The sequence below is a fragment of the Sycon ciliatum genome, chromosome 8 (genome assembly GCF_964019385.1).
Source record: "Sycon ciliatum chromosome 8, ocSycCili1.1, whole genome shotgun sequence".
Classification (NCBI taxonomy): Eukaryota; Metazoa; Porifera; class Calcarea; order Leucosolenida; family Sycettidae; genus Sycon; species Sycon ciliatum.
Genome location: NC_088650.1, coordinates 15,098,861 through 15,126,343, shown reverse-complemented (window position 1 = coordinate 15,126,343; position 27,483 = coordinate 15,098,861). Strand labels below are relative to the sequence as shown.

The 27,483-nt window shown below is 45.3% G+C and overlaps 1 protein-coding gene and 2 long non-coding RNA genes across 3 annotated transcripts; 2 read left to right on the top strand and 1 right to left on the bottom strand.

The window, feature by feature from the left end:
- Positions 1-62: 62 nt before the first annotated feature.
- Positions 63-20,314, top strand: LOC135823796 (uncharacterized). The gene is made up of 2 exons (XM_065336637.1): positions 63-95; positions 16,921-20,314. The coding sequence occupies exon 2, from the start codon at positions 17,436-17,438 to the stop codon at positions 18,783-18,785; it is 1,350 nt and encodes a 449-aa protein (XP_065192709.1). The 5' UTR covers positions 63-95; positions 16,921-17,435; the 3' UTR covers positions 18,786-20,314.
- Positions 20,315-22,250: 1,936 nt separating this feature from the next.
- LOC135823082 (uncharacterized) lies at positions 22,251-23,596 on the bottom strand. Its single transcript, XR_010554604.1, has 2 exons — positions 23,283-23,596; positions 22,251-23,088 (listed from the first exon to the last, which is right to left on the bottom strand). It is a non-coding gene; the product is annotated as an uncharacterized LOC135823082 (long non-coding RNA).
- A 903-nt stretch (positions 23,597-24,499) lies between these two features.
- LOC135823085 (uncharacterized) lies at positions 24,500-25,632 on the top strand. Its single transcript, XR_010554605.1, has 2 exons — positions 24,500-24,748; positions 24,826-25,632. It is a non-coding gene; the product is annotated as an uncharacterized LOC135823085 (long non-coding RNA).
- The last annotated feature ends 1,851 nt before the right edge of the window (positions 25,633-27,483 follow it).

Genomic DNA, 27,483 nt, shown 5'->3' with positions numbered 1-27,483 from the left:
AAAAAAAATCACAGTGCGAAAATCCAACCAAAATTCAGAAATAATTGAAAACATTAAATTGTGGACAAGCCTACATGTGTGGCACCATTGGAAAGGTAATAGAGAGGTTCCGGGGTACGATTTTCCGTGCCAAAATCCGTATGGGCGCTACGGATTTTTTCCAGGCGTGCTCCATACGATTTTTCGGCACGGAGAATCCGTGTGGACTGGCTTTCATATGAACCATGTTTCGTATGGAGATTTTGCGTCATCGGGTGCAGAAAGATTTTTCGCGTACAAATTTGGTACGAGAAACATCGATTTTTCGCGGGAAGTTTTGATTTCGGTACAAATTTTCAAAATAAAAAGACATAGCGCGGGAATGTGACGTGTTTGCGATCGTAACCTAGGCAATGACGGCAAACACATAAGTTCCGTACGAGTCACTCGTACCCCGGAACTTTTCACTGCTCGAAAACGACGTATAAAAAATCCGTAGAGCCTCCACGGATTTTGGCACGAAAAATCGTACTCCGGAACCTCCCTAACATTCTATTAGGGAGGTTTAGTTCCCACGTAACGGAACGCGTACGTGGGTGATCCACGTAAAGTGGATGAAGGGCACCCACGTTGCAATGTTGTGTTTAGTCACACGGAACAAACAAAAGCATAAAGCGAAAGGCCCAAACCTGGTCAAAGACGAAGCTACCCGGGCCTAAGAAGCTCATCCAATATTTTGATTTCGTGCTTCGGAAACTTCTTCAGCTGAGCACTCTCACAGCTTGCACAATGCGCTCCATTCTGATTTTCACCCACGTTCTGGCAGAACTTGCGTGGGTGAGCCTCCATACACGGCATGTCGTGAATCAGAAAACGTCTGTACGTGGGTCACTGAGTATCACGTGGTACACACACGTAAAGTACCCACGGATTACGTGGGACTAAACCTCCCTAATGTAATGAATGACCTCAACTACCTAAAAATAGCATCGACAAGGCCGAAAAGGCCGCGGGATCCAGGGATCGGGAGAAGATACTCGGGCCTCGAACTGCATCTCGAAATAACAGCAGTCACGAGGCGCCCATTCACTTTGTACAGGCGAGCTGTGACTGCAGTTTTCGCTTTTCAGTGACCGGAATTGAACTCCCTCCTCTTGGGTTTATAAATATGGACTCTTGAACTTAGTTGAAGTAAAGATTTTTAAAAGTTACTTGAACCAGGGAGTGGTATTTTACGACTCCCTGACTTGATTGATGATGAATTGAACCATAAAATGCATTTTAAAGGGGAAGTATACCCTAAAATCAAATTTTCACCAGTTGTAGTCTTCTGGGTGCTGAGTCGAATGGTCTTGGTCCGAGGAAGCTGCGACGCTCCCTTCCTACTTGAATCCCAATCGAACTCGCGCACTTCCACCGAAACTGGGTGACTGCGCCCTACTAGATGGGGATTTGTATGCAAAATGTCACTAAAAGCGCCATTTCGTTCTTATAAAAGCACGGAAGTAGTAAGTGCGGGGCAGGTTCTGGCACACTTTTTGACCTTTGACCTTTGGGCCAAATAAGGCACAGTGTGTCGGTCGTGCTGGGTCTGGCCCCGGGACCCCCAGAGTTTGACCTTTGACCCCTGGCATGCCATAAATGTCATCCTTAAGGTTCTTTTCGCCATAGGTGGCGAACGTGACTTGTGCACGCTCGGTGCATTCGCACCGGGGAGTAGTAAAATACGTACTATTCCCTGATTTGCACATCGTAGATGTGCATTGCATGCAGTGAATGACATATTGCGCATGCGTGCATACGCACGCGGAGCGTGTGACCTTCAGAGGTCCTATGCGTGTGGAAAAGACGCAGTGCAACACGAGGTGTACTAGTACACGTGTCATTATACTACTCCATGATTCGCACTTCGTAGATGTGCAGCAAACAAGTTCACGTTCCGTGCATTCGTTTTATTTGCACATCGTAGATGTGCACTGATTGACAAGTTGCCCATACAGAGCATACCTAATCGGCTTTTCGATCGAGAATGTTCAAATTCGGCCATATTATGAGCTCCAAGATCAGAATTCGGCTCAACATAGTACTTGAAGTCACCGCTCCCATTACGTCAAGTACATTTACATACACCCTGTTGAAGCACTGAAGCATCGGTTTTCGGGGAATTCAACATGCGAATTTTTGAAAATTCGGCGAAAAGATGGGTAATTTCTTCAAAACCACTGTTTTCCGGCGAATTTTTCGCCCGGCCGATTAGGGAAATGCCTACTGTCCATGCAGGTCCATTAGATGCAAATTTCTATTTTGATCAGGATACAGTTAGAATCAACCGGCTACGCCCGGAGTATCATGCATTAAAACAATTATTGAAGGGGTGTCACAGTGAAGCAGTGTTGCTACGCACCACAAATCCCCTCTGCACTGCATCGAATCTATACTGGAGAATCCAGAGTGACCAGCAAAGAGTCACAACCCGCGGGTATCCAGTCACACTAAGGCATATCCACCATTCCCCACATATTCACTGTAACAAACACAATACTGTTTACTATAATGCACTTTTATTTAAATGGACTTGGATGAGTCTGTAGAAGAGAACACAATGCACGCACACGCACGCATGCGCGGGCACACACACACACACACACACACACACACACACACATCTAGGTTATAGTGCTATACACGTATCTAGGGTTTAGGAAGCACGAGAATATGTCGAAGCACCCACGCATACCCCTTCATGCAGTGTACTTCAGTAGCCCAACACATTACGGCTGCTCAGGACCATCACAAAACACATTACGACCGCTCAGGACCATCACAAAACACTACACACTGTTACTACACTGCATACACAGTTACTACACTACGCCTGTTACAAGTACTTACAAATAATTTTGAAAACAAATGGCACATCCCGAAGACGGCAGCTAGCTCCAGACCTTCATACATACATCATCATCATCTGTAAAACCAAGCATGAGCGCACACAAACACTATTAGTATCACGAATACGGAAGCAGGGTAAGACAAGAGGATACGAAACAAGTAAGTATCGCTATAACGAGGGGGATAAGTATACATGTAGACAGAGCAGTGCTTACTTACAGGGTCCGGATACGCTCCATGGCGTCCCGGTAGTCGGACTGCAACAGCAGCCCGACTTGCCGGCCCTCCCAGTAACGGGCTCGATGGGCCGCACCCGCCAGGTGTGCGGCCACGGCCTGGCCTCCCACCAGCCTTTCTCCACTGTAAAAACGAAAGAAACCGCAGAAAGCACAGTGTCATAGAGCTCTTTTGTTGGGGGAGAGAGCTAGGAGCACTGCACACTTACCATTTGTCACAATATATTATAAGAAAGAGGCGGCGCTTGACGCACCGCCTCAGGTGCTGAAACAAGGGTATAACTCCTGTCAGTTCCACACCGCAGTGGCAAGTGAACGCCATACTGTAAATGTAATGATACTGAAGTGAAGGTGTGAACCGCAAAGCAAGGCCTTTACCTTCTTCCTGTCGAATTCGCTCCCCAGCTGCATACCGACATCACCCGCTAAAATCCAATCATACCAAGTAATGCAAAGGTCATCAGTTGACCTTTTGGACTTTTCAACTCCTATCCAAAACCACCAAGAGGAAAAAAACCAGGATAATAATAATAATCTTTATTTCAGGATTACCCAAAGGCTAACGCCTATCTGGGGATGAAGAAGACGTCAGTTGTAGAAGCGTTTGTGGAGGAGTTGTTACATTATTCTCAGTAAATAGATATGGCTGATACATTCGGTGTAGACGTGGACGACCGGTCGTGGTCTCTCACCACGGGTCCTTTACTAATAGAAAGGCGGACGCCAATAAGAACTGTTGTGGAGTTGGCAGATCAAAACGCGCAGCAAGAAATTTGGCACGTCGATGGTAGACTCCATCGGGAGGACGGACCAGCTCTTGTTGATAGTAGGGGAGAGTCCGCCTGGTGCTATGGAGGTCGCCTTCATCGCGTTAATGAACCTGCTTGGATAGGACGGGGTAGCATCGAGTACTACCTCAACGGCGTCTAGAGCCGGCGGTCCTGCAGTTATTGTGACGCCACATGCTGTATTCTACGGTGGTTACACCACGGAAGGCTCCACAGGGAGAATGCGCCAGCGGTGATACGCAGGGAAGGTAACAATCGTGTACGGGAGTGGTACCGATACAACCTTCGGCATAGGGAAGATGGACCTGCTTTCATCTCTCAGGAGGAGGAGGGTGTCTATCAGTGGTACCTCAACGGGGTGTATTACGATGACCACCATCAAGACCAGGCAATACACCCCATGGAGCTGCAGTACATCAATGTAGTGCCTACTAAGGTAGACTCGTCAGCAATAAGTCATGAGTCCATTTGTGTGATTTGTCAGGATACCCTGGACCGTCCTCTATCCAAGTTGGAGTGCGGTCATGAATTTCACTTCCACTGCATCAAGGAGTGGATCAGTTCTGCCCCCAGCCCTACTTGCCTAACCTGCCGCTACTCCATGACTGCTGAGGACTTGGTTGAGTTCTTGTAGTAATACATGACACAGCTGCATGTAGGCGACTACGAATGACCAGTCATGTGCTACAGACGGACACGGACACGCCACCCTAAGTAGCCATGAGCGGCTCTTTGGACAAGGGCAACAAAGCACCCCGTGGGCGGCCAAGGTTGACACTAGCCACAAGTCTGCTCGCTCAGTTGAATAAGCTGGGTGTGCCCATGAAGACCATGGAAGACCTTTCCAGGTGCCGGCAACAAGCAGAGGACAAGACAGACTGGAAGAAACTGTGCAGCTCGACACTCGAGGACAAATCAGTATCAGCAGCTACTACACCTTGCTGATGATGCTCACAAGACAGAAGTGGGAAAAACACTGAATTTCTTTATTTAGTGCTCAACTACGCGAAATGTGTTATTATTATTATACATGTTCAACTGTACTCAGTCTGGCTGACTGCCATTCTCTACCACACATTACCGGACACTGTTGTGGTTGTCGTCGTTATCGTCGTCGTCATTGTTGATGTTGTTGTCGTCGTTATCGTCGTTGTTGTTGATTTTGTTGGTGGCTGTTGCTGTCGGTTGTTGTCGGTTGTTGTCGTTTGCTGTTGGTTGTTGTTGGTTGTTGTTGATGTTGTTGTCGGTTGGTGTCGTCGTTATCGTCGTCGTTGTTGATGTTGTTATTAGTTGTTGCTGTCGGTTGTTGGTTGTTATTGGTTGTTGCTGTCGGTTGTTGGTTGTTATTGTTGATTGCTGTGGGTTGTTGTTGGCTGTTGGATGTTGTTGTCGGCTGTTGTCGGTTGTTGTTGGTTATTGTTGGTTGTTGTTGGTTGTTGTTGGGCGTTGTTGGTTGTTGTCGGTTGTTGTCAGGTGTTGTTGGTTGTTGTTGGTTGTTGTTGTCGGTTGTTGTCGGTTGTTGGGTGTTGTTGTCGGTTGTTGGGTGTTGTTGTCGGTTGTTGGGTGTTGTTGTTGGTTGGTGTTGGTTGGTGTTGGTTGTTGTTGGTTGTTGTCGGTTGTTGTCCGTTGTTGTTGGTTGTTGTTGGTTGTTGTTGGCTGTTGTTGGTTGTTGTTTTTGTATGTTTGTTGTTGTCGGTTGTTGGTTGTTGTTGTGTGTTGTTGTTGGTTGTAGTTGGTTGTTGTCAGTTGTTGTTGGTTGTTGGATGTTGTTGTCGGTTGTTGTCGGTTCTTGTTGGTTGTTGTTGGTTGTTGTTGGCTGTTGTTGGTTGTTGTTGGTTGTTGTTGGTTGTTGTTGGTTGTTGTTGTCGGTTGTTGGTTGTTGTCGTTTGTTGTTGTTGTTGTTGTTGTTGGTTGTAGTTGGTTGTTGTCAGTTGTTGTTGGTTGTTGGATGTTGTTGTTGGTTGTTGTCGGTTGTTGTCGGTTGTTGTCGGTTGTTGTTGGTTGTTGTTGGCTGTTGTTGGCTGTTTTTGGTTGTTGTTGGTTGTTGTCGGTTGTTGTCGGTTGTTGTGTTTTAATCGTTATTATGTTCATTATCCAGGAGGATGTTGCTATGATCCAGTACCATTTTTTCGCATATATGAGACAAGTTTGTGTAACGTTAGTGTGACGCGGGGTATGCTGATTGGATGTGAGGTGGTGAGAGTATGCTGATTGGCCGATAACAATTAGTGGAAGGGATAAAGTAATGCGCTGCTTGTGCAGCGTAACCAAACACATGGTCTGAGGGAAACACCCTAGTAAAATAAATAAAATAATAATAACATGAATTGCCACCGGCACTTGAGAGACTCGAGCCCCGCCACCTTGTTCAAATCGGACTTGGTAGCTTCATACTGGAACTTAATCTTCTTCTTTTTGAGGTATGACCGTACAAAACGCGCTTGGATTTTTTCATTTTATTTTTTTATTTTTTATTTTTTTTGTTTTTTATTTTTTTCATTGCAACTTTTTTAGCAGATAGCAACTTTTTTTAGCAGACTCGTGAAACAACGGTGAATCTGGAACGAATAAATGGTCCATGTCAAAGGCATGACGAGTCTCGAAGTCTTCACATTCATGATGGAACCTTGTCATGATTGACGCATTCCTTGATGGTGCGCACATGAAATCACCCTGGCTCATCTTTTCCAACTCCATTCTTTTCACATCCTGCAACCCATACCCTACTAGTATCAGTGGGGATGCTAGAATCAGAAGAGGCAAGGCAGCACTCTTCCGTGGATGTATTACTCGACACAACACCACCCATACTTGTTTTCTAGAAGTTTTGACTATAATGATATATTGCAGCAGGAAGTAGTATACAGTCAAATAGGATAGGATAAGAATGAATGATCAACTGTCTGATAAAGAATGCAGTTCATTAAAGACTTATTGGAAGGTCTCTACCAGCTGATCGTCATGTTGGACGGCGACACTGCATAATGATATGAAGCTCTCAGTTAGCTGTTTCAGTTCCGTGGTAGAAAGTGTCATGTGTGCGTCCAGAGAACGATGAAAACATCTAGGGTCCACGTTGATGCAGACGATTGGAGCAACAGCAAGACGTACCTTCAACGCTTGCTCGTCAATGTCGAGGGAGACTGCCCCGGGGTAGATGAAAACATCTTGTTCCACATCCAGTTCGAACCAGCTGGTCGGGACTAGCTTGCTTTCACCGTTGATGTACACCCGACATTGACCGTAGGACGAACGTGATGGGTAGAAGTTGGTCTTGATCTTCTCCACACGTCCTCTTCGGAGAGTGTCACGGAGCGATGGACAAGTCTTGATCAAGTTCGTAATGATGAACTCAGTGGACTCATTCAGTTCGATGTAAACCTGTCCTTGAGCATCTTTGCGAGCTGTTGCCGTACTACCACAGGCTGGTAGAGCTCCTGAAGGGAAGAACATCTTATAACCAGGCTTGTAGAAGGATCTACCTGATGACTTGTAGGACAGTTGCATGTCCTCCTGAAACCCATCTACCACAATCTCTTTGTGGAGCTTGGTAGGAGCAGGTGACACATAGCGACGCTTAGCCGGTACTGCCTTCGAAGAGAGCACAACTTGAGGAGGGTCAGCAGGAAGAGCGGAATTCTTCCTCACCCGCCGCTCGTATAGGTTATCCATCTTCCAGGAAGCGAAGGGAGAACAACTCATCAGCACTGTATTCGATGAACGAATGACTCGACTACAGGACAACCACCCGTATTTATACAAGGCAGAGACGGAGGCGGGTTGAAGTGATAAAATATGTGTCAGCTAGGTCAACCAATCACCATCAAGCCCGCCAAAAACATTTGACCACTCAGCATTGAGCCCACCAAAAACATTTGACCAACCAGCATCAAACCCGCCAAAAGCATTTTGTCCAATCAGCGGCATGCCCACCAAAATCATATCTCATCTTAAAGATTCCTTACATGATACCGCCACTTTAGTGAACTGATACAGTATGGAAATAAGATCAGAGTCAAACGTGTGCAAGTTCTGAATCACGTGATCAAGTGAATAGGTTTCCCAACAATAGGCATCAATCAATGATACCATAAGAGATGTATCAGATGGAGATAAAATCAGCAAATTCGTACGCAACGTGGACAGTTGAGAAGAAGACACCATCCTGGTCGACTCCATGAGACGCAGTACATATAGGAGTGGAAAATGCTGAGGAAGAGGTTTCATGATTCGACTGAACCTCAACCATGATACATTGCTACGAGGTAAGTAGGAACGCAGTTTACGTAGTACATCCACATTCGTATCGTATACTATGCAGGATAATGCTATAGCATAGTTTATACTCTTGTACAAACAGGATTTTTTCATCGCAAGTATCTGCTCCCGAAGAGTGTGTACGCAAAGCTGATCGGACAAGAGTTCAGTTTTCGAAAGAAAATGCAAAAGATGACGATCCACACCGCTTAACCGCTCATGTACCGCGTAAGGCTTCTTCATCAAACTACATCTCCTATGCACATCATCTTCAGTGAAGTAAATCACCGCCATGACAAGTCCACACGAAGAACACACGTATCTTCCTTCATGTAAAACATGATCAAGATGTTGACACTGTTTTTCCTCCCCGTATTGCTCTTCTTTTTCTTCTTCTTCTTCTTCTTCTTCTTCTTCATCTTCATCCTTCTCATGAAGTCTCCTTTCACGTACATAAGCAGGTAAGATCTTAAATTCAGAATCCATCTTCACTCATCACCAACATCCTCATTATGACACTATATCCAGCATGATATCTACTTTATATAACCAATCCTATCCAGGGTAATTATCAGGTACAACCATGGGGGTAGAGGACCTCATACCCTCTCCGACGTGTCGGAGAGGGTATGAGGTCCTCTACCCCCATGGTTGTACCTGATAATTACCCTGGATAGGATTGGTTATATAAAGTAGATATCATGCTGGATATAGTGTCATAATGAGGATGTTGGTGATGAGTGAAGATGGATTCTGAATTTAAGATCTTACCTGCTTATGTACGTGAAAGGAGACTTCATGAGAAGGATGAAGATGAAGAAGAAGAAGAAGAAGAAGAAGAAGAAAAAGAAGAGCAATACGGGGAGGAAAAACAGTGTCAACATCTTGATCATGTTTTACATGAAGGAAGATACGTGTGTTCTTCGTGTGGACTTGTCATGGCGGTGATTTACTTCACTGAAGATGATGTGCATAGGAGATGTAGTTTGATGAAGAAGCCTTACGCGGTACATGAGCGGTTAAGCGGTGTGGATCGTCATCTTTTGCATTTTCTTTCGAAAACTGAACTCTTATCCGATCAGCTTTGCGTACACACTCTTCGGGAGCAGATACTTGCGATGAAAAAATCCTGTTTGTACAAGAGTATAAACTATGCTATAGCATTATCCTGCATAGTATACGATACGAATGTGGATGTACTACGTAAACTGCGTTCCTACTTACCTCGTAGCAATGTATCATGGTTGAGGTTCAGTCGAATCATGAAACCTCTTCCTCAGCATTTTCCACTCCTATATGTACTGCGTCTCATGGAGTCGACCAGGATGGTGTCTTCTTCTCAACTGTCCACGTTGCGTACGAATTTGCTGATTTTATCTCCATCTGATACATCTCTTATGGTATCATTGATTGATGCCTATTGTTGGGAAACCTATTCACTTGATCACGTGATTCAGAACTTGCACACGTTTGACTCTGATCTTATTTCCATACTGTATCAGTTCACTAAAGTGGCGGTATCATGTAAGGAATCTTTAAGATGAGATATGATTTTGGTGGGCATGCCGCTGATTGGACAAAATGCTTTTGGCGGGTTTGATGCTGGTTGGTCAAATGTTTTTGGTGGGCTCAATGCTGAGTGGTCAAATGTTTTTGGCGGGCTTGATGGTGATTGGTTGACCTAGCTGACACATATTTTATCACTTCAACCCGCCTCCGTCTCTGCCTTGTATAAATACGGGTGGTTGTCCTGTAGTCGAGTCATTCGTTCATCGAATACAGTGCTGATGAGTTGTTCTCCCTTCGCTTCCTGGAAGATGGATAACCTATACGAGCGGCGGGTGAGGAAGAATTCCGCTCTTCCTGCTGACCCTCCTCAAGTTGTGCTCTCTTCGAAGGCAGTACCGGCTAAGCGTCGCTATGTGTCACCTGCTCCTACCAAGCTCCACAAAGAGATTGTGGTAGATGGGTTTCAGGAGGACATGCAACTGTCCTACAAGTCATCAGGTAGATCCTTCTACAAGCCTGGTTATAAGATGTTCTTCCCTTCAGGAGCTCTACCAGCCTGTGGTAGTACGGCAACAGCTCGCAAAGATGCTCAAGGACAGGTTTACATCGAACTGAATGAGTCCACTGAGTTCATCATTACGAACTTGATCAAGACTTGTCCATCGCTCCGTGACACTCTCCGAAGAGGACGTGTGGAGAAGATCAAGACCAACTTCTACCCATCACGTTCGTCCTACGGTCAATGTCGGGTGTACATCAACGGTGAAAGCAAGCTAGTCCCGACCAGCTGGTTCGAACTGGATGTGGAACAAGATGTTTTCATCTACCCCGGGGCAGTCTCCCTCGACATTGACGAGCAAGCGTTGAAGGTACGTCTTGCTGTTGCTCCAATCGTCTGCATCAACGTGGACCCTAGATGTTTTCATCGTTCTCTGGACGCACACATGACACTTTCTACCACGGAACTGAAACAGCTAACTGAGAGCTTCATATCATTATGCAGTGTCGCCGTCCAACATGACGATCAGCTGGTAGAGACCTTCCAATAAGTCTTTAATGAACTGCATTCTTTATCAGACAGTTGATCATTCATTCTTATCCTATCCTATTTGACTGTATACTACTTCCTGCTGCAATATATCATTATAGTCAAAACTTCTAGAAAACAAGTATGGGTGGTGTTGTGTCGAGTAATACATCCACGGAAGAGTGCTGCCTTGCCTCTTCTGATTCTAGCATCCCCACTGATACTAGTAGGGTATGGGTTGCAGGATGTGAAAAGAATGGAGTTGGAAAAGATGAGCCAGGGTGATTTCATGTGCGCACCATCAAGGAATGCGTCAATCATGACAAGGTTCCATCATGAATGTGAAGACTTCGAGACTCGTCATGCCTTTGACATGGACCATTTATTCGTTCCAGATTCACCGTTGTTTCACGAGTCTGCTAAAAAAAGTTGCTATCTGCTAAAAAAGTTGCAATGAAAAAAATAAAAAACAAAAAAAATAAAAAATAAAAAAATAAAATGAAAAAATCCAAGCGCGTTTTGTACGGTCATACCTCAAAAAGAAGAAGATTAAGTTCCAGTATGAAGCTACCAAGTCCGATTTGAACAAGGTGGCGGGGCTCGAGTCTCTCAAGTGCCGGTGGCAATTCATGTTATTATTATTTTATTTATTTTACTAGGGTGTTTCCCTCAGACCATGTGTTTGGTTACGCTGCACAAGCAGCGCATTACTTTATCCCTTCCACTAATTGTTATCGGCCAATCAGCATACTCTCACCACCTCACATCCAATCAGCATACCCCGCGTCACACTAACGTTACACAAACTTGTCTCATATATGCGAAAAAATGGTACTGGATCATAGCAACATCCTCCTGGATAATGAACATAATAACGATTAAAACACAACAACCGACAACAACCGACAACAACCAACAACAACCAAAAACAGCCAACAACAGCCAACAACAACCAACAACAACCGACAACAACCGACAACAACCGACAACAACCAACAACAACATCCAACAACCAACAACAACTGACAACAACCAACTACAACCAACAACAACAACAACAACAACAAACGACAACAACCAACAACCGACAACAACAACCAACAACAACCAACAACAACCAACAACAACCAACAACAGCCAACAACAACCAACAACAACCAACAAGAACCGACAACAACCGACAACAACATCCAACAACCAACAACAACTGACAACAACCAACTACAACCAACAACAACACACAACAACAACCAACAACCGACAACAACAAACATACAAAAACAACAACCAACAACAGCCAACAACAACCAACAACAACCAACAACAACGGACAACAACCGACAACAACCAACAACAACCAACACCAACCAACACCAACCAACAACAACACCCAACAACCGACAACAACACCCAACAACCGACAACAACACCCAACAACCGACAACAACCGACAACAACAACCAACAACAACCAACAACACCTGACAACAACCGACAACAACCAACAACGCCCAACAACAACCAACAACAACCAACAATAACCAACAACAACCGACAACAGCCGACAACAACATCCAACAGCCAACAACAACCCACAGCAATCAACAATAACAACCAACAACCGACAGCAACAACCAATAACAACCAACAACCGACAGCAACAACTAATAACAACATCAACAACGACGACGATAACGACGACACCAACCGACAACAACATCAACAACAACCAACAACAACCAACAGCAAACGACAACAACCGACAACAACCGACAGCAACAGCCACCAACAAAATCAACAACAACGACGATAACGACGACAACAACATCAACAATGACGACGACGATAACGACGACAACCACAACAGTGTCCGGTAATGTGTGGTAGAGAATGGCAGTCAGCCAGACTGAGTACAGTTGAACATGTATAATAATAATAACACATTTCGCGTAGTTGAGCACTAAATAAAGAAATTCAGTGTTTTTCCCACTTCTGTCTTGTGAGCATCATCAGCAAGGTGTAGTAGCTGCTGATACTGATTTGTCCTCGAGTGTCGAGCTGCACAGTTTCTTCCAGTCTGTCTTGTCCTCTGCTTGTTGCCGGCACCTGGAAAGGTCTTCCATGGTCTTCATGGGCACACCCAGCTTATTCAACTGAGCGAGCAGACTTGTGGCTAGTGTCAACCTTGGCCGCCCACGGGGTGCTTTGTTGCCCTTGTCCAAAGAGCCGCTCATGGCTACTTAGGGTGGCGTGTCCGTGTCCGTCTGTAGCACATGACTGGTCATTCGTAGTCGCCTACATGCAGCTGTGTCATGTATTACTACAAGAACTCAACCAAGTCCTCAGCAGTCATGGAGTAGCGGCAGGTTAGGCAAGTAGGGCTGGGGGCAGAACTGATCCACTCCTTGATGCAGTGGAAGTGAAATTCATGACCGCACTCCAACTTGGATAGAGGACGGTCCAGGGTATCCTGACAAATCACACAAATGGACTCATGACTTATTGCTGACGAGTCTACCTTAGTAGGCACTACATTGATGTACTGCAGCTCCATGGGGTGTATTGCCTGGTCTTGATGGTGGTCATCGTAATACACCCCGTTGAGGTACCACTGATAGACACCCTCCTCCTCCTGAGAGATGAAAGCAGGTCCATCTTCCCTATGCCGAAGGTTGTATCGGTACCACTCCCGTACACGATTGTTACCTTCCCTGCGTATCACCGCTGGCGCATTCTCCCTGTGGAGCCTTCCGTGGTGTAACCACCGTAGAATACAGCATGTGGCGTCACAATAACTGCAGGACCGCCGGCTCTAGACGCCGTTGAGGTAGTACTCGATGCTACCCCGTCCTATCCAAGCAGGTTCATTAACGCGATGAAGGCGACCTCCATAGCACCAGGCGGACTCTCCCCTACTATCAACAAGAGCTGGTCCGTCCTCCCGATGGAGTCTACCATCGACGTGCCAAATTTCTTGCTGCGCGTTTTGATCTGCCAACTCCACAACAGTTCTTATTGGCGTCCGCCTTTCTATTAGTAAAGGACCCGTGGTGAGAGACCACGACCGGTCGTCCACGTCTACACCGAATGTATCAGCCATATCTATTTACTGAGAATAATGTAACAACTCCTCCACAAACGCTTCTACAACTGACGTCTTCTTCATCCCCAGATAGGCGTTAGCCTTTGGGTAATCCTGAAATAAAGATTATTATTATTATCCTGGTTTTTTTCCTCTTGGTGGTTTTGGATAGGAGTTGAAAAGTCCAAAAGGTCAACTGATGACCTTTGCATTACTTGGTATGATTGGATTTTAGCGGGTGATGTCGGTATGCAGCTGGGGAGCGAATTCGACAGGAAGAAGGTAAAGGCCTTGCTTTGCGGTTCACACCTTCACTTCAGTATCATTACATTTACAGTATGGCGTTCACTTGCCACTGCGGTGTGGAACTGACAGGAGTTATACCCTTGTTTCAGCACCTGAGGCGGTGCGTCAAGCGCCGCCTCTTTCTTATAATATATTGTGACAAATGGTAAGTGTGCAGTGCTCCTAGCTCTCTCCCCCAACAAAAGAGCTCTATGACACTGTGCTTTCTGCGGTTTCTTTCGTTTTTACAGTGGAGAAAGGCTGGTGGGAGGCCAGGCCGTGGCCGCACACCTGGCGGGTGCGGCCCATCGAGCCCGTTACTGGGAGGGCCGGCAAGTCGGGCTGCTGTTGCAGTCCGACTACCGGGACGCCATGGAGCGTATCCGGACCCTGTAAGTAAGCACTGCTCTGTCTACATGTATACTTATCCCCCTCGTTATAGCGATACTTACTTGTTTCGTATCCTCTTGTCTTACCCTGCTTCCGTATTCGTGATACTAATAGTGTTTGTGTGCGCTCATGCTTGGTTTTACAGATGATGATGATGTATGTATGAAGGTCTGGAGCTAGCTGCCGTCTTCGGGATGTGCCATTTGTTTTCAAAATTATTTGTAAGTACTTGTAACAGGCGTAGTGTAGTAACTGTGTATGCAGTGTAGTAACAGTGTGTAGTGTTTTGTGATGGTCCTGAGCGGTCGTAATGTGTTTTGTGATGGTCCTGAGCAGCCGTAATGTGTTGGGCTACTGAAGTACACTGCATGAAGGGGTATGCGTGGGTGCTTCGACATATTCTCGTGCTTCCTAAACCCTAGATACGTGTATAGCACTATAACCTAGATGTGTGTGTGTGTGTGTGTGTGTGTGTGTGTGTGTGCCCGCGCATGCGTGCGTGTGCGTGCATTGTGTTCTCTTCTACAGACTCATCCAAGTCCATTTAAATAAAAGTGCATTATAGTAAACAGTATTGTGTTTGTTACAGTGAATATGTGGGGAATGGTGGATATGCCTTAGTGTGACTGGATACCCGCGGGTTGTGACTCTTTGCTGGTCACTCTGGATTCTCCAGTATAGATTCGATGCAGTGCAGAGGGGATTTGTGGTGCGTAGCAACACTGCTTCACTGTGACACCCCTTCAATAATTGTTTTAATGCATGATACTCCGGGCGTAGCCGGTTGATTCTAACTGTATCCTGATCAAAATAGAAATTTGCATCTAATGGACCTGCATGGACAGTAGGCATTTCCCTAATCGGCCGGGCGAAAAATTCGCCGGAAAACAGTGGTTTTGAAGAAATTACCCATCTTTTCGCCGAATTTTCAAAAATTCGCATGTTGAATTCCCCGAAAACCGATGCTTCAGTGCTTCAACAGGGTGTATGTAAATGTACTTGACGTAATGGGAGCGGTGACTTCAAGTACTATGTTGAGCCGAATTCTGATCTTGGAGCTCATAATATGGCCGAATTTGAACATTCTCGATCGAAAAGCCGATTAGGTATGCTCTGTATGGGCAACTTGTCAATCAGTGCACATCTACGATGTGCAAATAAAACGAATGCACGGAACGTGAACTTGTTTGCTGCACATCTACGAAGTGCGAATCATGGAGTAGTATAATGACACGTGTACTAGTACACCTCGTGTTGCACTGCGTCTTTTCCACACGCATAGGACCTCTGAAGGTCACACGCTCCGCGTGCGTATGCACGCATGCGCAATATGTCATTCACTGCATGCAATGCACATCTACGATGTGCAAATCAGGGAATAGTACGTATTTTACTACTCCCCGGTGCGAATGCACCGAGCGTGCACAAGTCACGTTCGCCACCTATGGCGAAAAGAACCTTAAGGATGACATTTATGGCATGCCAGGGGTCAAAGGTCAAACTCTGGGGGTCCCGGGGCCAGACCCAGCACGACCGACACACTGTGCCTTATTTGGCCCAAAGGTCAAAGGTCAAAAAGTGTGCCAGAACCTGCCCCGCACTTACTACTCACGGATGACCGCGATTGGCCCATATGTTGTAGTCTTTTGGATGCTGAGTCGACTGGTTTTGGTCCGAAAAGGCTGCGATGCGGCGTTCCTCCTTTATTCCCAATCGAACATGGTTGAACAAGTGGTCACGTGCTCCTGGGTGCCCAAATCACCTGGTCACCGCGCCAGCAGGCGACAACTTTCACACCAAGGTTCAACTCGAGTTCAACTCGAGTGACAGGACTGCACCCAAAAAAGGTCAAACACGCTAGTAAGTTGTACCCTGCAGGCACGGTGACCAGGTGACTGGTGTACGCAGGAGCACGTGACCGCTTCTTCAACCATGTTCGATTGGGAATAAAGGAGGAACGCTGCATCGCAGCCTTTTCGGACCAAAACCAGTCGACTCAGCGTCCAAAAGACTACAACATATGGGCCAATCGCGGTCATCCGTGCTTTTATAAGAACGAAATGGCGCTTTTAGTGACATTTTGCATACAAATCCCCATCTAGTAGGGCGCAGTCACCCAGTTTCGGTGGAAGTGCGCGAGTTCGATTGGGATTCAAGTAGGAAGGGAGCGTCTCAGCTTCCTCGGACCAAGACCATTCGACTCAGCACCCCGAAGACTACAACTGGTGAAAATTTGATTTTAGGGTATACTTCCCCTTTAAAAATAAGTAGTTAGTAGTACGAGTAGATCATCTACTCGTCTCTTGCTCTGAATTCTGATGCACTAAAGTCTTGGACCAAGCTGTTGCAGTGTTGGCACTCATGGCGTCGAGTTCAGAGTGCTCCTCGTGTCACTCAGTATTGAATGAGCGCTACAAACTCCTCCTGTGTTTGCATTCTGTTTGCGCTGGCTGTGTGTCGCAACTTATTCGGCCAGGAGACAACAGCATCAAGTGCCCCGATGTCCAGTGCCAAGTTATCACTCCCTCACCGGGGCCGGGAAGAAGCCACCTCCACACTCTACCCACGTGCAGACCTTCGATAGCAGGAGCTGCTGCTGCTGCTGCCGGCCGAAATGATTCTGGGCAGCAAGATTTGGTGGAAGGTGAGCAAACCACGTGTGATTGTTGTACAGAAGACACCGTAGCTAGTAGCGTGTGCTTAGACTGTTCGCAAGACCTGTGTGAGGACCATGCTGCTTCCCACATCAAGAAGAGAAAGTATGCAACTCATCGTGTTGTGCTTGCGAGCAGGAGAGATGAAAGCGGTGAAGTCGTTTCAGCACCAGCAGCTACAGCAGGTTCTGGCAGTGTACCTGGTGTACGGAGCAGCCACTGTCCAGTGCACCTGACCCAACACGTCACACACTACTGCCGGCAATGTGACGATGTAGCCTGCAGTTTGTGCTTGAAGTTGTCTGCACACACTGAACACAGCGAAGTGCTCACCTCAATGCAACAAGCAGGCAAGGAGAGCAGAGAGAAGATGCAGAAGCAGTGCAGTGAATCCATCCATGGAAACTGCCGTGCAATCGTCACAAAGAACCTGGAAGCACTGGAAGCCACAGCAAATGGCATCAAAGATCAAGCAGCTGAACTTTCAAAACAAATAACTGACGAAATCGCAAGGAAAATCGAGCTGCTCAAGCAACAGGAGGCCAACCTGCTCGAGGATGTCGATCGACTCCAATGGCAGAAGTGTCTTCCCATCGAAAAGCACAGATCTGCTCTGTCTGAATACTTGATGATACTAGATCGGCTTCAGTTGATTGCTGTCAGTTGTGATGGAGATTACGATGCAGTCCGTGTTGCACCATGGGTGATGCGCAAGACTGCAGAAATCGAATCGACTGCTACTGAAGTTGTCACGAATGCGAGTAATAGGTGTGAGCTTATGTGCATCAACCTCACAGACCACGTGACTGATGAGGAAATAAGTAAGATTGGATCTGTGTTTGATGCTGGTGGAGTAGACCTACATGCATCCAAGGTTTACAGTCCAGAAGCTGTTAGTGCTGGGCTACAATTCCCAGTATCAGTGATACTTGTCGACAGGAGCAAGGGAGACATTGCTGCAGATTCATCGTCACTCTACCAGAGGGTATCCATCGACCTTGCTGGGCCGGAGGACCTAGATGCCGCTGCTGCGCCTATCTCTGCCTGTGGTCAATCTGTACCTGCCTCAGCAGCCATATCAGCTGAGCCAACTGGTCCAGGTGTGTGGCAGTGCCAAGTGGAAACACCAGGAGTGTACTCTGTCAGCGCAAAGTTTGATGAGTTCGGTCTAGATCAGAGAAAACCTCTATCAGTTCATCCTGCCATTCGATTCGATCAACAGAAATGCGAACCCAGTCTACAGCTCACTGCCAACCACACGGTGCTCACATGTCCAAAGGAAACCAAAACGCAAAGGAGCGCATACTCTACCCTGCTGCAGTCAGGAGTTTTCCAGGCACGACTCGCGTTTAAGAGTGAACGAGCAGGGTTCCACACGGGTGTGTTTCCGCTATGTGGCATCATTGCAAACAGTGACACTGATCAACTGGTGGGGAAGGTTAAAAGTCTCCATGGAGTAGGCTCCAATGGAAATCTCTACGGCTCTGCGGCCAATGCCAAGGCCAGGAATTGGAAAAACGAAGTGGAATTCAACATGGTAATTGATTGCGATGCGCGTGTGTTCACAATGCAGTGCAAACAAGCTGGAGAATCGTGGCAACATCGATGGACGGGAATACCGGACAAGGTGAGAATCCAAGCTGGCCTGTACTATGCCAATACATCATTCACTCTACTCCCAGCTTGAATGCGAGTATAGACTGAGCGGACTCTTTCTGATTGTGTCAACATATTGCTACGTGTAGTGAAGATCTGAAGGTCAGATTCCTCAACTTCACGCAAGGAACGTAATGTCAACATTGCGGGTTCCCACCTTCACCCAGCACACATATGCGTGCTTTTACACAAACCACAACTGTGTGCTTTTAAATACGTGCTGTTAAATTATTTTACTGTGTTTTGAAGCCATGCTGTGATACATGTATGTAGCAGATTGCATTTACGTTATGAAATGAACTGTAATCCTGTGTTCTTCTAGTGCAGTATTGTTCAGTCTGGATATACAGGTTTATAGGACGCATTACGACACGGCTTAAAGTACTTTTGTTCTATTCACCAATTAAGTTTTCTATTTTTTTTTCTTTTGAAAATGACAGAAAGCATCAACTGTACATGTGTGTTGAGTTCTACAATGCAGAATTGCAGATTCTTGAGCTTTCTGCATTGATTTTTAAGTACTGCACATTGTGTTTTTGCAACATGACGTTCTTCACCTCTACCCCCCCCCCCTGCTGTCGCCTTCTCAACCTTCTATCATACACTGAGCAAGTCTTAGCCTTTCGATGTGCTATTTCTGGAGTGTTAATTTGCGTCCCCCGAGTATCAATGAGACTACATCAGTGTATCACACTAGGGCTATTTCGGACTGGACCATCGTGGAAGAACGAAGTGGAATTCACCATGATAATCGATTGCGATGCGCGCGTCTTCACAATTCAGTGCAAACAAGCTGGAGAATCGTGGGAACTTCGATGGACGGGCATACCGGAGAAGGTCAGAATCCAAGCTGGCCTGTACTATGCCAACACATCATTCACTCTACTCCCAGCTTGAATGCGAGTATAGACTAAGCGGACTCTTTCTGATTGTGTCAGCCTAATGCTACGTGTGGTGAAGATGTGAAGGTCAGATTCCTCAACTTCACGTACGGAACGTAATGTCAACATTGCGGGTTCCCACCTTCACCCAGCACACATATGCATGCTTTTACACAAACCACAAATGTGTGCTTTTAAATACGTGCTGAATTATTTTACTGTGTTTTGAAGGCACGCAAGTATTTTGCCTGTGATACATGTATGTAGCAGATTGCATTTACCGTTCTGAAATGAACTGTAATCCTGTGTTCTTCTAGTGCAGTATTGTTCAGTCTGGATATACAAGTTTATAGGACGCATTATGACACGACTCAAAGTACTTTTTTCTGTTCACCAATTAATTTTCTGTTTTTTCTTCTTTTGAAAATGACAAAAAGCATCTACATGTGTGTTGAGTTCTACAATGCAGAATTGCAGATTCTTGAGCTTTCTGCATTGATTTTTAAGTACTGCACATTGTGTTTTAGCAACATGACATTCTTCACCTCTAACCCCCCGCTGCCGCCTTCTCAACCTTATTGTTATCATTATTTCTCATGGTGGCCGTTGGCCAATAAGAGAGATGCAATTAATAATGGTGATTATATGAGACTATGAGGTAACATCAGTTGAAAATAATTTTGATGATACTGATAGTTCAAGAGTTGATGGCTACCTTGTTAAAGGGGGAGTTAAGGTGGCTCCTACCCCTCGGGTCCAATTTTGTTTTGTTTGAAACGTGGCTACAAACGATTGTACTTTGTTCCGCAGGATATCTAGTGTACGGAGACAACATTTTATCAAGTTCTACCGGCCGGTTTCACTCGGGGGAGGGGCCAAACATAGCATACTCACAATTGCCAATTTAGGCCAAAAAACACCGGAAAATCACTTTTTTGGCCGTAGCACTCGTAGTTACCCCATTTTTCTTGATGTCCAACATCAGGACAGTAGTATACTTGCTAAATACCAGCATAAGCTTTAGAAGTGGGTAGAATTCTGCTAGAAGGTGACCTTTTTCTCTTTTCGGAATCATCCCATTTCAGCGCACACGTCCCACATATTAGCCCCGCCCACAAGTATTTGACACTGGACTTGCCCTGTATTCGATGGTTATGCTATCATAACCTAATAATGGCACTGTGTAGCAAGTCTGAGCAGGTTCTACCGAAGGTAACTCTTGAAATAAAACGTTGAAGTGTCAAGTGATGCCATACTTTCAAGAATCAGCACATTGCACTGGGACATTGTCCAACGCCTTAGAACCCCTGACTCCACCATATGACAGATACGTATCTTGCAATAATTGATTGTAACATCTTCAGAACATAGTAGTAGAGCTTTGGATAAAGTTTTAGCAGTTTCCACCGAAGCTAACTACCGAAATAGAACTTTGAAGTCGCCCACATACTAAATGCCATAGCTGAGCATGTGCATTGTGTGTATGGTCTAAAGGTTTTCACAACTAGCTCCAATGCGGCAGATACGTGTCTTACATAACTTGATTGCAACATCTTCAGAACATAGTAGTAGAGCTTTGGATCAAGTTTTAGCAGTTTCCACCGAAGCTAACTACCGAAATAGAACTTTGAAGTCGCCCACATACTAAATGCAATAGCTGAGCATGTGCATTGTGTGTATGGTCTAAAGGTTTTCACAACTAGCTCCAATTCGGCAGATACGTGTCTTACATTACTTGATTGCAACATCTTCAGAACATAGTAGTAGAGCTTTGGATCAAGTTTTAGCAGTTTCCACCGAAGCTAACTGCCGAAATAAAACTTTGAAGTCGCCCACATACTAAATGCCATAGCTGAGCATGTGCATTGTGTGTATGGTCTAAAGGTTTTCACAACTAGCTCCAATGCGGCAGATACGTGTCTTACATTACTTGATTGCAACATCTTCAGAACATAGTAGTAGAGCTTTGGATCAAGTTTAGACAGTTTCTACCGAAGCTAACTACCAAAATAGAACTTTGAAGTCGCCCACATACTAAATGCCATACATGTAGCTGAGCATGTGTATTGAGTGTACATGTATGCTCTAGTGTTTTTCACAACTTTCTCCAACATGAAGCCAATACTGATGTGGAATTGTTTGACTGCTTTGTCCAAAACACAGTGCTGAGGCAATGCACATTGGGCACTTTCTACTGGTAATGCAATTATTTTTATACAGTGTTTGCTGCCAACATAGCAAGCAATACTGCTATACTAAATGCGTATTCCATTGGGTACGGTCCAATGGCTTTTCACTTCGCATCTAGCCACTGTTCTTCGTGCATTTCTTGAATGCTTAGTCTCCGTGGTAATGAAGCTAAGAGCCACACTGGAGAAGTTTCTACTGAAGCTAACTATCAAAAATATAAAATTTCCAAGATGCTACTATTACATAAAGTAGCTGTGTGCAATGCCACTCTGTTGAACACAGGAAGCAAAATTGAGTCACTAAAACCCTATTTGCCAGATATAAGCTGTTGAGACTGATAGCAGCTAAGCTGTATGATCTGATATGGATGGCGGTTCCACACTGACCAGCACATGTACACGTGCACAGGCAGAAGAACATACAAGTAATACACCTAACGTTACTTCGAAGTCCATCATGTAAATACAAGCGTATATACAAGCATCACTCCTGTTCTCCACAACCTGCAGTCCTGGGCCACTCCAGCTGGTCAGAGTGCAATAATTTCTGCAGCAGGCTTGACTTGGAAAGCTAATCACAACTGCCATGGCTGCAACATGAGTATTACCAGCGCTTTTACAGCGCTACTTGTATTATATTATTGTGAATCCATTGTGGTGCATGGCACTCGTTTTCAACAACCAAGTTTATGTCATTAGTTGCATATCCAACGCCAATAGAAAAAAGAAGGGGTGGGGCAAATTACCACGGTTCAACACTAGTCATATTGAACGGCGTTATGCCATGCCAGGCGCGCACACAAAACGGCCGCGCGAGTGCGCATGCATGTACACACCCGGGTAACACACATTCGTGCGACTTTACATAGCCTGCATTGTCGTTCTATGTCATAGGAGTGAGTGCACACACATATATATATGTACATGTAGATTGCCTAATTTTGCATACGTAATAAAATTGTGTGAGTATACACACATGTGCGTGCACATAGAGATAGACTCAGCGGCATACGCATGAGTGTGTGCCGATCGGGCCACATGCCAATTATCGGATTAGTCTGTGAAAGTTGCACGGCACGACAAACTTTCGGACAGTCTAAAGATATGACACAATGAATGTGGAATACCCACCAGTGTGTAAGACCATTTCATACCTATTTCGCAGCGTTTGTGATTTTCGGAGCGTCCCTGTTGATATTTGATGTCCTCACTTGGTTGATGACACAGTCACAAATTATCAAATTCACCTCCAATGCCATCCAATCTGCGTTCCGCGATACATGTACAGTGAACGGTGTTGAGGAAAGCCATGCAGCAATAAAACAGTCGAGACTCCCAAGCAGAGGATACAATTCAACAGTGTATTGAAGTACGAATTGTTGTAAACAATTTTCAAGACACAATTACAAAATTTGAAGTGCGTCTTGAAACGTGTTTGAAGTGCTTCGATGTATTTACCTTCGATCTCCCTGAATCGATCCATCCACAGCTACCCGACGAATTTACCAGTCAGTGCGGGAGATGATCGAGCAAGTTATATTTGAAGGTCGCGAGATGTCAGTGGCACTGGCAGGAAATCTACACAAGCGTATTCTGAAATAATTTTCCAAGACTCAGGCGTGATTCAAGAGCGGACTTTGATTTCTCCCTTCTTATAGTACGAGCACCAGTCGATATTGCATTCTTGGAAAATCTTCTGCGAGTGCTGCCTTCCCCTTTCATAGAAAGAACGAGTGAAGAGGGACACTAGCAGCAGGTTCTAGCTAGGTCGCCAGAATTGCAGAAAATCGAGAAGACGTTTCCTACAACGATTGATTGCACAAAAATCATCGCTACCGAAAATTTTACTGAAAATCTACACTTTTCAAACGATGCGCGCGCAGAGGGTGTGAGCCACCTTAAGGCAAAAATTAAAATTTCACCAGTTGTAGTCTTCCGGGTGCTGAGTCGAATGGTCTTGGTCCGAGAAAGCTGAGACGCTCCCTTCCTACTTGAATCCCAATCGAACTCGCGCACTTCCACCGAAACTGGGTGACTGCGCCCTACTAGATGGGGATTTGTATGCAAAATCTCACTAAAAGCGCCATTTCGTTCTTATAAAAGCACGGATGACCGCGATTGGCCCATATGTTGTAGTCTTTTGGCCGCTGAGTCGACTGGTTTTGGTCCGAAAAGGCTGCGATGCAGCGTTCCTCCTTTATTCCCAATCGAACATGGTTGAACATGCGGTCACGTGCTCCTGGGTGCCCAAATCACCTGGTCACCACGCCAGCAGGCGACAAATTTCACACCAAGGTTCAACTCGAGTGACAGGAGTGCACCCAAAAAAGGTCAAACAGGCTAGTAAGTTGTACCCTGCAGGCACGGTGACCAGGTCAGGTGACCGCTTGTTGTAGTGCTGCTGCATCACGCAGTGCCCGCTACTTTTGTAGTTTGAGCACTCTGGCGCTAGCCTAGAGCGACGAGCTATCTTTTAAGGTGGCTCACACCCTCTGCGCGCGCATCGTTTGAAAAGTGTAGATTTTCAGTAAATTTTTCGGTAGCGATGATTTTTGTGCGATCAATCGTTGTAGGAAACGTCTTCTCGCTTTTCTGCAATTCTGGCGACCTAGCTAGAACCTGCTGCTAGTGTCCCTCTTCACTCGTTCTTTCTCTGAAAGGGGAAGGCAGCACTCGCAGAAGAAGGTTTTCCAAGAATGCAATGTCGACTGGTGCTCGTACCATAAGAAGGGAGAAATCAAAGTCCGCTCTTGAATCATGCCTGAGTATTAGAAAATTATTTCAGAACACGCTTGTGTAGATTTCCTGCCAGTGCCACTGACATCTCGCGACCTTCAAATAATTATAACTTGCTCGATCATCTCCCGCACTGACTAGCAAATTCGTCAGGTAGCTGTGGATGGATCGATTCAGGGAGATCGAAGGTAAATACATCGAAGCACTTCAAACACGTTTCAAGACGCACTTCAATTTTTGTAATTGTGTCTTGAAAATTGTTTAGAACAATTCGTACTTCAATACGCTGTTGCGAGAATTGTATCCTCTGCTTGGGAGTCTCGACTGTTTTATTGCTGCATGGCTTTCCTCAACACCGTTCACTGTACATGTATCGCGGAACGCAGATTGGATGGCATTGGAGGTGAATTTGATAATTTGTGACTGTGTCATCAACCAAGTGAGGACATCAAATATCAACAGGGACGCTCCGAAAATCACAAACGCTGCGAAATAGATATGAAATGGTCTTACACACTGGAGGGTATTCCACATTCATTGTGTCATATCTTTAGACTGTCCGAAAGTTTGTCGTGCCGTGCAACTTTCACAGACTAATCCGATAATTGGCATGTGGCCCTACTGGCACACACTCATGCGTATGCCGTTGAGTTTATCTATATGTGCACGCACATGTGTGTATACATATACAATTTTATTACGTATGCAAAATTAGGCAATCTATATGTACATATATGTGTGTGCACTCACTCCTATGACATAGAACGACAGTGCAGGCTATGTAAAGTCGCATCAATGTGTGTCACCCGGGTGTGTACATGCATGCGCGCTCGCGCGGGCGTTTTGTGTGCGCGCCTGGCATGGCATAACGCCGTTCAGTATGACTAGTGTTGAACTGTGGTAATTTGCCCCCACCCCCTCTTTTTTTCTGCTGGTGTTGGATATGCAACTAATGACATAAACTCGGTTGTTGAAAACGAGTGCCATGCCGCACCACAATGGATTGACAATAATATAATACAAGTAGCACTGTAAAAGCGCTGGTAATACTAAGTCTTATGTTGCAGCCATGGCAGTTGTGAGTAGCTTTCCAAGTCAAGCCTGCTGCACTCTGACCAGCTGGAGTGGCCCAGGACTGCCAGTTGTGGAGAACAGGAGTTATGCTTGTATATACGCTTGTATTTACATGTTGTACACAGTGTACTTCGAAGTAACGTTAGGTGTATTACTTGTGTGTTCTTCTGCCTGTGCGCGTGTACATGTGCTGGTCAGTGTGGAACCGCCATCCATATCAGATCATACAGCTGCTATCAGTCTCAACAGCTTGTATCTGGCAAATAGGGTTTTAGTGACTCGATTTTGCTTACTGTGTTCAACAGAGTGGCATTGCACACAGCTACTTGATGTAATAGTAGCATCTTGGAAATTTTATATTTTTGATAGTTAGCTTCAGTAGAAACTTCTCCAGTGTGGTTCTTAGCTTCATTACCACGGAGACCGGCTAAGCATTCAAGTAATGCACGAAGAACAGTGGCTAGATGTGAAGTGAAAAGCCATTGGACCATACCCCGTGGAATACGCAATTAGTATAGAAGTATGTCTTGCTATGTTGGCAGCAAACACTGTATTATAATAATTACATTACCAGTAGAAAGTGCCCAATGTGCATTGCTTTAGCACTATGTTTTGGACAAAGCAGTCAACAAATTCCACATCACTATCGGCTTCATGTTGGAGAAAGTTGTGAAAAACACTAGAGCATACATGTACACTCAATACACATGCTCAGCTACATGTATGGCATTTAGTATGTGGGCGACTTCAAAGTTCTATTTTGGTAGTTTGCTTCGGTAGAAACTGTCTAAACTTGATCCAAAGCTCTACTACTATGTTCTGAAGATGTTGCAATCAAGTAATGTAAGACACGTATCTGCCGCATTGGAGCTAGTTGTGAAAACCTTTAGACCATACACTCAATGCACATGCTCAGCTATGGCATTTAGTATGTGGGCGACTTCAAAGTTCTATTTTGGTAGTTAGCTTCAGTGGAAACTGCTAAAACTTGATCCAAAGCTCTACTACTATGTTCTGAAGATGTTGCAATCAAGTAATGTAAGACACGTATCTGCCGCATTGGAGCCAGTTGTGAAAACCTTTAGACCATACACTCAATGCACATGCTCAGCTATGGCATTTAGTATGTGGGCGACTTCAAAGTACTATTTTGGTAGTTAGCTTCGGTGGAAACTGCTAAAACTTGATCCAAAGCTCTACTACTATGTTCGGAAGATGTTGCAATCAATTATTGTAAGACACGTATCTGTCATATGGTGGAGTCAGGGGTTCTAAGGCGTTGGACAATGTCCCAGTGCAATGTGCTGATTCTTGAAATATGGCATCACTTGAAACTTCAAAGTTTTATTTCACGAGTTACCTTCGGTAGAACCTGCTCACACTTGTTACACAGTACCATTATTAGGTTATGATAGCATAACCATCGAATACAGGGCAAGTCCAGTGTCAAATACCTGTGGGCGGGGCTAATATGTGGGACGTGTGCGCTGAAATGGGATGATTCCGAAAAGAGAAAAAGGTCACCTTCTCGCAGAATTCTACCCACTTCTACACCTTATGCTGATATTTAGCAAGTATACTACTGTCCTGATGTTGGACATCAAGAAAAAGGGGTAACTACCGGTGCTACGGCCAAAAAGTGGTTTTCCGGTATTTTTTGGCCTAAATTGGCAATTGTGAGTATGCTATGTTTGGCCCCTCCCTCGAGTGAAACCGGCCGGTAGAACTTGATAAAAATTTGTCTCCGTACACTAGATATCCAACGGTACAAAGTACAATCGTTTGTAGCCACGTTTCAAACAAAAAAATTTGGACCCGAGGGGTAGGAGCCACCTTAATGTCTGTGGTG

Coding starts and splice junctions, on each gene's coding strand:
- LOC135823796 (XM_065336637.1), top strand. CDS start 17,436: ATGCAACAAGCAGGCAAGGAGAGCAGAGAGAAGATGCAGAAGCAGTGC.